The sequence below is a fragment of the Sparus aurata genome, chromosome 12, assembly GCF_900880675.1.
Source record: "Sparus aurata chromosome 12, fSpaAur1.1, whole genome shotgun sequence".
NCBI classification, from domain to species: Eukaryota; Metazoa; Chordata; class Actinopteri; order Spariformes; family Sparidae; genus Sparus; species Sparus aurata.
In genome coordinates this window covers 21,018,604-21,030,176 of record NC_044198.1, presented here as the reverse complement: position 1 = coordinate 21,030,176, position 11,573 = coordinate 21,018,604, and the positions used below count along the sequence as shown (strand labels likewise).

Here is an 11,573-nt window from a genome sequence, read left to right as displayed (position 1 = left end):
CTGACCTACTACCCTCTTTGTTCCTGAAGGCATGGCAACATTAACTGATGATGATTTAATTGATAAACCTGAACATACTGAAACTAGTATGCTTTGACTGAGGCATTCAATAATAATAAGCATTTTTTTTTGTTTGTTTTTACTGTACGGGCCAAGTCATCATGACATGTGGAAGTGAACATATCCTTGGTTTCAAAACTGACAACTTTAAATCGTTTGACATCTTATTGAACAATAATAACATGCTGTAGAAAAAAATGTACAGATGGCGTGAGGTTTATTATTTACAGAAATGCTGCACAGGCTCATGCAGATAAAACTCTGTCATCCTCATCCAAGTAAGCACTGCATACTAAAGTAGGCCTACAATAAACAGCTAATATCAAATTTAGGTTTTGCACCAGTTGTGACTTCAGTAGTCTTACCCAGCAGCAAGAGAGCCTTAATCTATACATTTCCATAAACCTATATGTCCACATGTTTGAATAATGAAAGTTTAATAATAAAAGTGCTTTCATGCTGGGACAATCCTGGCACCTTCCTATGTGGGCTAACCCTGCGTGAGGCTAACTATGGGGTTGACAATGTGTGTTTAAAAGGAGCTAGGTTATCCCAGGGTCTAGTTTTACATTTTACTTTTCTGGGCAGACGGAAGATGTCAAGATCACAAAATACATTTATAACAATAACTTGACGAGTGCTTTGTTGCTTTTCTTGTGAGAGTGGATGAGAGAGCGATAGAAGCCAAGTAGCCTAGCTTAGCACAAAGATAAAAATCACTTTTTTGTACATATAAAACAAAAATGATATAGACTTAAGTTTAAAAACGACATCATTGCTGCGAAGGGTTAGGTTACATACAAGCCTATTTCTTTCTTTTTTTAAAAAAAGTTTATTGAACAAGATAACTAGAAATAACAAGGCAGTTCAATACTGGAATATTAAAAGAACATAATGAGTGTGTGCTGAGCAGGAGAAAACAAAATAAAGAATATATGACTAAAACAAACAAAACCATATAATTAAACTAATAAACCGTGGTAAATTCAAATACAGTGATGGTCTTCAATATGAAGTAAATGTTGATACATTCAGGGTCTGTTGGTTTGTATAATGGTGCACATTTCAGTAGTTCCTTTGCAGATATTAAGTTCATATACGTCATGGATTTACAAGACACTCTTTCTTCTCAATTACAAACTTCCTGGAGTCTCCGCTGGTTGCTTGGCAACCATACAAGTCTCCCGGAAGTAAGTGCGCCTGGGCAGAGGAGATAGTCCAGCACGTAACCCTACATGACACTGCGAATTTTAAACTTACAAACGATATGTGTTAATTCATGTAAATGATCTTTAGTGGTGATGGTAGAGGTGTTTTGTTACCAGTGTTGCTGTTTCCACTTTAGCTGTAGCCTCAAATCTATTTAATTTATTTTCTTAGATTTGAAAGAAACATTCAAAAAGAGATAAAATAATTACAAACACATCAAACTTTCCTTTCCTGTATTCTGTGATTAAATAAGCTGTTAATAAAAAAAATTAATAAAAATTAGAGTATTGACTTCCAACGAGTGCACAAATGAGGTTAAGCTTCGTATTTCCGATATTCCAGCTGGCCCTTTAAGGCAGCACCAGGCCCACAGTCGCTGGTCGCCCTCGCGTGGAGGTTTCCGGGTCGGATAAACGGCTCCAGGTTCAGCGCCACCGGCCACAGCTGTCAGCTGGACAGGTGTTCACCCAGAGAACCTTCCCTCCGTGAGAGTGAGTGTTTATTCTCTTGAGAAAAGAAAAGAAACATGAGAGACTTGTGGAGCTATCGGCTCTGCTGCAGTTCACCGCCAACCGACGACAACTACCACAACAACAACAACAACAACAAGAGGACGTTTCGTTTCTCCTCTTGATTCGCGCCTCTCTCCGGCCAGGGAGGTCTGCTGCTCGTTCCTTCGGAGGGGCGTCGACGTTTCAATTGTGTGTGTTTTTTTTACGCCACTCGCTGGGCTTCTTTTTTTTTTCTTTTCATCGGAAACCCACCGCGGCACCAGCAGCAGCAGCAGCAGCAGCAGCGACTTCCCAAGGAGGAGCATCGTCCCCCTGGTGTTTATTACAACAGGAGAGGACGCCGCGCAGTTCAGGGACTCGAGACGGAGACGGACAAGAGCAAACATGTTCGAGACGAGAGGAATCCCCTTTGTGCTGCTAGACTTGGCCTGTCTTATCCTAGGTATGTATATATATATATTTATTTATTTAAAAAAACAACAACAACCCTTTCTTCAGTCTGCTGCGGTTAATTTGTTTTTAAGCCGATTTGTGAGCTGATATAATCCTTGTGTTGGGATATTTAACAGCCTGCCATCACGTGAAGGGAGTGGTGAATGTCTGAGCAGCACACGAGTGTGACAGCGTGATATAATGTCACTTCACTGGTGTTAACAGTCTTATTTAACCTGTATTGGCGCTACTAATCCATCAATATGTTGATGTCACACGTGTGCAGGGAGTTTTGCTGTAGTTTCGTCTCCATACATTGAGAATGACGTGCTCTTTGTTTCCATTGTATGCAAATTGGAGCCAGTTCATCGTCTTTTCAGTAGTTTCAGATGCTCACAGGCTCCCTAAAGGTTAATGATGGTGTTTTCCTGAGTGCAACAGATGCACCACGACATTAATAATCACTATAATCAATATCATATCCATTATCTTGCACTATTTTATAATGTTTCTGTAGTTGAAAGTCATATTCAGCTTATTATTATTATTATTATTATTATTATTAATAATAATAATAATAATAATAATAATAATAATAATAATAATAATGATGATAATGATAATAATAATAATCACATTTCAGGCCTGAATTCCACCCATTTAAACCAACATATGACTTGGAAACTATGTTTATAAGTGGCATTATTGTCCATTACAGGCTTTTATTTATAGTCATCCAAGTTTCCTGGCTCGTTTAACCGACTGTTTCCCCTCAAAAAGTCCAAAATTATCATGAAGGAAGGTCTTGAAGCTGAACAAAAATATGTATTAGCTACAGTTTACTGGTTACAGTTATCTTCTAAATCCACCTCAAAATTAGCAGGGGATATTGGGATATGTGTGCATGAATATGCATGCGCATTATTTTTTCTCAAAACACAAAATAAAAATTCAGATGTAACAGAATAAACAATCAAGGGAAACACTAAAATATCCAAATATCCCTAAATCATTTTAAGTAGTGTTAACCCACTGTTTAGGAGAGGAAACCTTATCAGAGACTGTGGTGGTAAAAAAGTAAAACAAAGTATATTCTCGGCCAGTCTTTACAGTGTTTACATGTGCATATTCCTGATTTCTACTCATGTAAACTTGCATATATGTTGAAAACTATGTAATAAATGGCACTACTATACAGTACAGGCTTTATTTTAAACTTGCGAGCATTGCTCACCTTAGTTTCCTGACTCATGAAACCACACGGTTTCCTCTCAAAAAGGTCTGAAATCATTTTGAGGGAGGACCTGAAACTGGCGTCAACTACCGTATAATCGGTTAATTTCACTGGCTACAATCTTACATCTAAAACCACGGCGTGAACTATTAACCACCATCAGAAAGTGTGGTGATCTTTACAGATGTTATAAATTGTATTGCTATCCAACAGGTTATATATTAAAGGTTAAAACCAACTAACCACTGAGGACTGTCACAGCTCACCTAAGTTTCCTGCCTCATGTAGCCACACATTTTCCCCTCAGTAGGTCTAAAATCATCACGAGGGAGGGCTCGAGCTGTATTCAGATTCAAATATCAATGAACTACAGTATGCTGGTTCATTTTACTTGTCGTTATCTTACATCTAAAACCACTGTTTCAGATATTAAACATTATCTAGACTCGTAGTAACGCCTAAAAGTAAGTTTATTTCATTTCAGTTGCGTTTATGAATCATTGCTTTGGGTCTCACGTTGTTCTGCAGTTTCAGTTATGCAGTGCAGCCACAGAGATGGTCTTCAGGGGCTTTTACTGCTGTATAAGTCTGATTGTGAATGACTGATTCGTTCCATGACTCAAAGTTATAGCTCCCTTTGAGTCAGGGACGGCACTGTCTACAATAAATCTTACAATGACACATTTGCACGGCTGTTTCTAAATTCTTAAAATCATATTTAGTCTCCAATCCTCAACATCCAGAATCTTAAAATATGTAAACATTGTTCTCCGAGGGCCAGACCTCCGAGATTTCTTTTAATTTGCATCATTTCTTCAGGTCAGCTGTATGACTGTACGAACTATGACTGTGCTGTTTGATGCAGAAGCAAACTCGATTATTCCGCTGGAGACACGGACAATTAGATTATAACCGAGCATCTGTGATAGACTGTCGAGGCTGTTTCCATCAGCTGCATGTGACCTAACGTGCACATGCATGTAGTAATGTTCTGCTCATATGTAACTAGAGCACACACAGCTGATGTAATTTGTTTTTTACTGAGCAGGCTGACATTTAGCCTCGATAAAAGATTAAAATGGAAAGGAACCAACTTGTGTATATGTTTAAATATCCACATTATTCTTTCCGTCTGTGTGTTTTTTATAGATCCAAGAGAGAGTTAAAGTGTAACACTGCTGCAGATAGAAAGTATCTCGGGCGTCCTGCCCTCAGCTCATGTGTGTTTCTGTCCAGACCCTCTCGCATTTCCAGCTGTTGCAGCCAATCGGCTGACAGTGTGGACAGCTGCAGTAACTGCAGTTAGACCACAGATACCAGACTGAATTATAAAGTAGTTTACAGGCTGTTTGTTGAGGTGCATCTTCGTGTGATGGCGTCGCTCCAGCTCGGTAGCAGACCCTCGTTTTCTGCTTGAATGGACGGAGAACTGTGTCTTTTCTTCGCTATACAATGGGCCAAACGGGCCAAACAAGCAGAGAAATGACAGCAGCATTACGTACAGACTTTGAACTGTCAAGAGCCATTAGCATAATCTGTTATCTTTATGGTATTTTATCTGCTGGGAGTGCTTAGCTACGTCCACAGCTCCTTTCACACCGATGTGAGTCAGTGCTCCTGCAAAAAAAGCTTCTCAATCCCCCCTCGCTCCTGAATCACTGCCCAAGAATAACATCATGTTTTAGAGTCATGAAGTCATTGTTGTCGAGTGTCTTTACTGTGTGTAATGTGTAATGTTTCAGTGTCTGCGGCTCAGTGTCAGAGGATATGAAATGTGTTTCAAAACTTACGAAAACAACCAAACTAAAGATGAATTGATCTTAATAACAAGTATCGTCTGTGTAACCTGATGTAGCCTCCGTTTGTCTGCTCAGTGTATTGTCTAAAAAAACTCTACACTGCTGTACAATAAACATGAATGAGTGGATCCCACATACACATCATAACTCGATTGGCTTAAAAAACTTGTTTGATTTACAAATGTGGGATCATGTCATGTCAGTGGTCCTCTGATGGAAAAACATCTGACATATTTCATATATTATTAGTGATTAACTGATAATAAAAGGCAGACACAATTAGAGAAATGCTTAACATTTGCCTCTCTAGTATAGACCTTTGCAGTTGTTGAATAAATGATCTGTAAAGCATTTAGTTCTTTGTGATGTCAAATAACTATTAACTGAGTCTGATTCACTATAAATATACCATTTATTAATAATGACATATCTAGAGATGGACTAATCCGTGGCTGGTTCTGCTCTTCTCATTGTTTTTTTCTGACACTGGGATCTTACAGAATAAAGTCTGACAAAGGTCGAGGTCTCTCATCTCTGTCACAAACATTTTAAATATTATATTCAACTACAGCTCTACGTTCACTTCTATCTAAAGAAGACAGATTTGAAGATCTCAACACTTTGTTCAGGCGCCTGCACTTTTCTTTCTCCTTTGACCTCTTCCCCCTGATCTCTCCGTCCACAGGAGGTCTGCCCCTGGCGGCCTTTAACCTGGGTAAGGTCCGCCCCTATCAGAGGGGCTTTTTCTGTAACGACGACAGCATCAAGTACCCTTTCCACCACAGCACAGTCACCTCCACAGTGCTCTACACAGTGGGCTTCAGCCTGCCCATTAGCTGCGTAAGTAGGGTTCACCTGAGGCATGACGTGTCTCGTGGCAAGTATGTTGACTCGTCACCTGCAGATGTAGCAGATCGTTGTAATGCGTTCTGAGGTGTGCCAGGACATCAGCTCTGGTATGCTGTACGCTGGTGAACTGGCACACCTACATGGAAAGAGGCTGTTATTATTGACGTCAGCTACTCTTGTGCTATTCCTGTTGTGGCGAGGCAACATGTCTGCCGTGAGAAAGGTCTGTTGGGACTGGTAGAGCTAGCACATTCAGAGCCGAGGTTAGCTTCCTGTTTGATAACACTTTGAATTGTTCAGTAGCTGCTACAGTAGCACATTTACTATTACTATTCTACTGTTATTGAAACACTGTTATTGTTTCCCATCTCAGTGGGAGGTTTCTGCTCATAAACACCAGCTCTCCTAACCCTGTCAAGAACTGAAGGCGAAGGAGGATGTCCACTTAAAAACTGATGCAAAGTTAAATCAGCTAAAATCGAGTAAATGTAAATTCCTGTGAGTAAAGCTTTATACTAAAAAAAACCCCAAAACAAACATTTTAAATCCTATACAATCTAAATTTTAAAGTTGACTTTGCTTTATAAAAAGTCAGGACACAGATCACCCCAGAATTACCAAGTTAATTACTGAATTTAAGTTCTACGAGCTAAAAAATTTCAACAACTTAAACGTATTCTGCTGGTAAATTTGAGGTGATCCGTTTTCTCAACTTTTACAAGTAAAGTAACTTTATCAGGTTTTACAGTGAAGGTTTCTTTTATTCATATGATTTTATTTATACACTTCCACATCAACAAAACCAAGACCCACAATCTTAACTAAAAAGTCAAGCCAAAACTAACAGACAGAACAACACCCATTTAAAGCACACAACAAACCAACAAGCTCAAAGCAACTTCAGTATGTCACATCTGGTAGTCGACATAAGTTAAATAAGCCACATCAAATATAAATAAACATACAAACACAACTGTCCTACACAAGGAAAAAACTGTATCAAACTAAACTAAATTTTATTAGTATAAAGGCTTTTTATGCACTCAGTGCTGTAATACATCTCCCCACATGATTTCAAATTAAGTTAAAGGTGCAGTATGTAAGAATATAAGAAAACATGTGAGAAAACATTCAAACTGTAACTAAAACTGTCAACTGAATGTGAAGAAATAACAGTGTTGACAGAGATGCAGTGTCCACTGAAGTTAGCATGCTAAAAAGCTAGCCCCTGGCCCATTCCGATCCAAAGCTCCTGTGCTGGCCGTGTAAACACCAACATGTACCCCGGTGATCCAAGCTACTGCTGCTCCGGACTGCAGAGGTGCACGGCTATCTGAGCTAACAAGCTAATGGCAGCTGCACTTAGCAGCAGTTAGCAGCTGCTCTGGTGTAGCGTATGAATTCTACAGGTGGCCAGTTCTTACATATTGCACATTTTAATTTGTTCAAATAATAAAACATTATTTTTTTCCGCTGTAGCAGTGCAGGAATGTATGTGGGTTTCCAGTATTTGTATCACTTCTTTTATACAGTTCATTAATCAGATTGGAAAGAGGAAACTAACTTCCTCTTCTTTTCAATGAACAGTCGAACCCCTAAATATTTTGGACCATATATGCAAAAGGGAATTAGCAATGTTCTAGTTGGGTAATAATAATAAGATAATATGAAGTAAGTTTCCACTAATCCATTTTGTTTTTATAGTTGATTTATTGGCTGCACTTCCTACTGCTGTTTTTAATTAGTGCAGCAGACATGCAGGCTGCGTGCTGCGTCCCTCCGCTCCTTAAAATAGCTGGAATGCTCTTCTGGAACAGAGCGATTGTTTTTGGAGATGGACGGAGGCAAGAAAGTGCTGCTGCTGCTGCTGCTGCTGCTGGTGTGTGTGTGTGTGTGTGTGTGTCTGCCTGCCTGCCTGCCTGCCTGCCGTCGCTTACTGCTTTGTGGTATGGGTGATTTATGTCTTCCATCTCTGTCTGTAGTCTTTCATGTATGATGAGTAATGGTATCACTAACCTGTAGCACTTTTCTTTAATGTTTTTGTAGACCCAATTTTTAGCAGCTGGGGGAATATGTAGGATTTCGGAGCTGGAGAGTCCGTGTGAAAGAAACTGTGTAACGTTAGAAAGTTTCAGATCCCTCTTACGTCTCAGTCGCTGACAGCTTCAGCTCTCTGCAGGTTTGGTGGTGAGAATTCAATCTAGAAACACAATCCCTGAGAAGAAGAAGAAAAAAAAACACCTGCTGCACCTGCCACAGCTTCAGAGACGAAGTAACGAGGGCTCACGTCTCAGGAATGCCCAATAACCTGCTCAGAAATGTCATTTTTCTCTGTTAACATCAACATGTAACCGACACTTTAACCATTTAATATTTGCACCTTCCTGAAAGTTTGACAAGGACGCCGCCGTCTTCAGAGAGGATGCAACGACCCTCTCACGCGGCTGCTGTGTTGCATCGTGGGTCGGGGGGGTCCAAGGCACACTGACATGATCTTTTAACCTGTATTTTTTTTTTTTTTTTCTCTCATTGCTTCTCTGCTAGCTGGACTCCCATTTGTAATACTCACTGCGCGGCACAGTCCTTTCCGCCGAGGCTTTTTCTGTAACGATGATACAATCAAGTACCCCTATAAAGAAGACACCATTTCCTATCAGTTGTTAGGAGGTGTCATGATTCCAGTCACAGTACTCACTGTAAGTGCATCTGTTATGTTTTCTGCTAACAGTTCTGTCTTCTGATTCTCATCTTCTTCATGTAATACTCAACTAACCCACTTCTGCACTCTTTTCTTTTTTGTCTTAATCCATGGTTGGTGCTGAATACATTATCCTGTAATAATGTATGGGGTTTTTTTGTATTGCTTGCATACACTACCTGTAGATTAATTTACTAACTGCATGTTGTAGAAAAAATGTTTTCCAACCTTTTTCAAAACTCTGATCAATCCGAAAGGTGAGCTTTTTATTTTGAAAGCCCTGAATAAGCCCGCAGCTGCAGCAACAGTTTGCAGAAAGACACGAAACAGAACAGATGTAAAACTCTTCACAGGCAGCGCAGCGGTAAGCTTCTTCAGTCGATGCTGAATGGAATTTTAGAAATGTGATGGCAGGTAAAGAGCCGACGAGACTCAGGCAACTCAGTGTGTATGAAATGAAACAACCCGTTTACAAAAAGCTGAATACAGCAAGTTCAAAATTGATTAAACTGCCATTTCCTACATATAAAACATCCCTTAGCTGTTGTAAGTTAAAGGATAAGTTCACCCAAAAATGTAAATTCAGTCATTCCCTATTTATCCCCATGCTGATGGACAGTCAGGTCAGTTTATTGTCTCCACAAGACATTTCTGGAGCTTCACAGTGTTGCAGCCCTCTCCTGAACAACTGAAGTAGATGGGGACTGTAAAATGTTTTTTTTTTTAAATGCATAAAATGGTTCTGTACTGCTTGTCTGGCATAAACCCAAGTCTCTGGGAGGCTCAAGATCCCAAATTGATTTGAACGGACGTTATTTACACTCTTTTTTTAAGATGAAATCTGCACTGTAGCTGCATCGAGGGTGAAAATATGTTATTTTCAGATCAATTTGAGATCTCTGGCCTTCCGGTGACTTGGATTACACCGTAAGACTTTCTCTAAAGACATGCTATGGACTTTGTTGCTTCAGCTGTAATGCTGTTTTTGCCGTGAAGCTCCATTAAAAAAAAACAATGATTGGATTTAAATGTTTGTGTGAACTTTTCCTTTGAGGAAGAGAGCTCTTTAATATTAAAATACCCATAAGCAGGAGTTTTTACTTCTCCTTTTGAAAGCTTTTTAAATATACAGGAAGTAAAGCTGCAAACACTTTTATCACAGACACATTCACATACACCTGAACCCTGACACACACAACAGAAGGGGTTTATGGATCAAATGTATGACTGCAATTGAAAATTTCAAATACACAAAATGTTCTAGTATAAGATCTGATCAGAGGCTTTTAATAAAAACGTTTAAATGAAAAAAAACCCTGATGCATTCATATTTTAAGTGGACATCATCCTGTGGAACATTTGGGGGAAAATTTGACTGGATCAGCACCACTCTCATATCTCCCTGTTCGACTTGAAGCTACAGCCTGGAGGTGGTTAGCTTAGCTTAGCTTAGCATACAGACTGTAAAAAAGATCACCCTACCAGCTCCTGTAAAGCTCAATAATTAACACATTATCTCTCATTTGTTTAATTTGTACAAAAAATTGAAGTGTTGCTGGTAGGCTGGGTTTTCCCCAGTTTCCTCTCTTTATGCTAAGCTAAGCTACCTGGCTAAAGGAGGTTGTTGCTATTTAGCAAACAGACATTAGAGTGGTGTTGATCTTCTCATCTAACAAGAAAGTTAAACTATTTTAATCACTGTTTCAAAACGAGAGCTTTGTGTGAAATTTGAGAAACAGGCAGAACTCCATGATTTTAGACCCAGTTATCGATGACGGCTCTGATGTTGTTGGATGTTATTCAGTTGCTTCTTTACCCTCCGTATATTTGTACAAACCTCTAACTGTGTATCTTCTCCTCCCTACAGATGATCATTGGCGAGTGCCTTTTAGTTTATCTGAACCGCATCAAATCTAAGTCCTCATTCGGCAGCTATGTCGCCTCTGTTTACAAAGCCATCGGTACCTTCCTCTTCGGTGCCGCCATGAGCCAGTCTCTGACCGACATAGCCAAGTATTCTATTGGCCGGCTCAGGCCGCACTTCCTGGATGTGTGCAAACCTGACTGGAAACTCATCAACTGTTCGGCAGGAGTTTATATCGAAGAGTTCACCTGCACTGGAGACCAGACACTGTCCAATGAGGGCAGGTAGGTCGCTGTAGCTCAAAGCTTTTATATTGTTTGATAGTCTGTTGATTGTTTTAGTCATTTTTCTGAGCACAAATCACGTGTTCCGATTCTCAAATATGAGGATTTGATGCTTTTGTGTGTCACATGTAGTGTACCAAAAAGTCTTTGAAGAAGAGACTCGTTAAGATAATATTTAAGGCCTGTACACAAGTACTAAGTGTGACTGTCAGTTTTACTAAAATGTTATTTTAATACGATATCTTAACGTTTACCTAAGAATGACTTTTGAGTACTTGTTACAACACTGCAGCAGATGAATCATTGATAAAATAATCAGTTGCATTCCTAGATGAGCTGCTGAATGAACTGTGTTGTGGATTCAGATGTTTGCTGTTAAAATCAGCTCCTCGTCCAAACCTTTAGCTCTCTGGATTCTGGTTTTTGTCGCTCAGCGGCTTAACAGAATCTTCCAGGAAAAGCCTCAAACTTTGTGCTCTCCCTCATTGTGTAACACGGTGTATGTACAGAGAGTCTAAAGGTCAGATGTGTCACGGAGCAACGAATTAATGATGATGTAATTCATAATGGTTTTACCACCATGATGCCATGCCTCTGTGAAGGTTGTGAAACATCTGCTGTAGTAAATATCT

At 39.6% G+C, this 11,573-nt stretch overlaps 1 protein-coding gene across 2 annotated transcripts in view; it reads left to right on the top strand.

The window, feature by feature from the left end:
- The first annotated feature begins 1,591 nt into the window (after positions 1 to 1,591).
- Positions 1,592 to 11,573, top strand: part of plpp1a (phospholipid phosphatase 1a) — a 14,689-nt gene continuing 4,707 nt past the window's right edge. The window contains exons 1-3 of one of the 2 annotated variants that reach the window (XM_030436545.1): positions 1,592 to 2,223; positions 8,640 to 8,791; positions 10,661 to 10,941. In XM_030436545.1, the coding sequence (XP_030292405.1) occupies positions 2,166 to 2,223; positions 8,640 to 8,791; positions 10,661 to 10,941 (491 nt within the window). In that variant the 5' untranslated portion in view covers positions 1,592 to 2,165. Of the gene's footprint in view, positions 2,224 to 5,931; positions 6,087 to 8,639; positions 8,792 to 10,660; positions 10,942 to 11,573 lie in introns of both variants that reach the window. The other variant, XM_030436544.1, reaches the window with a different exon arrangement.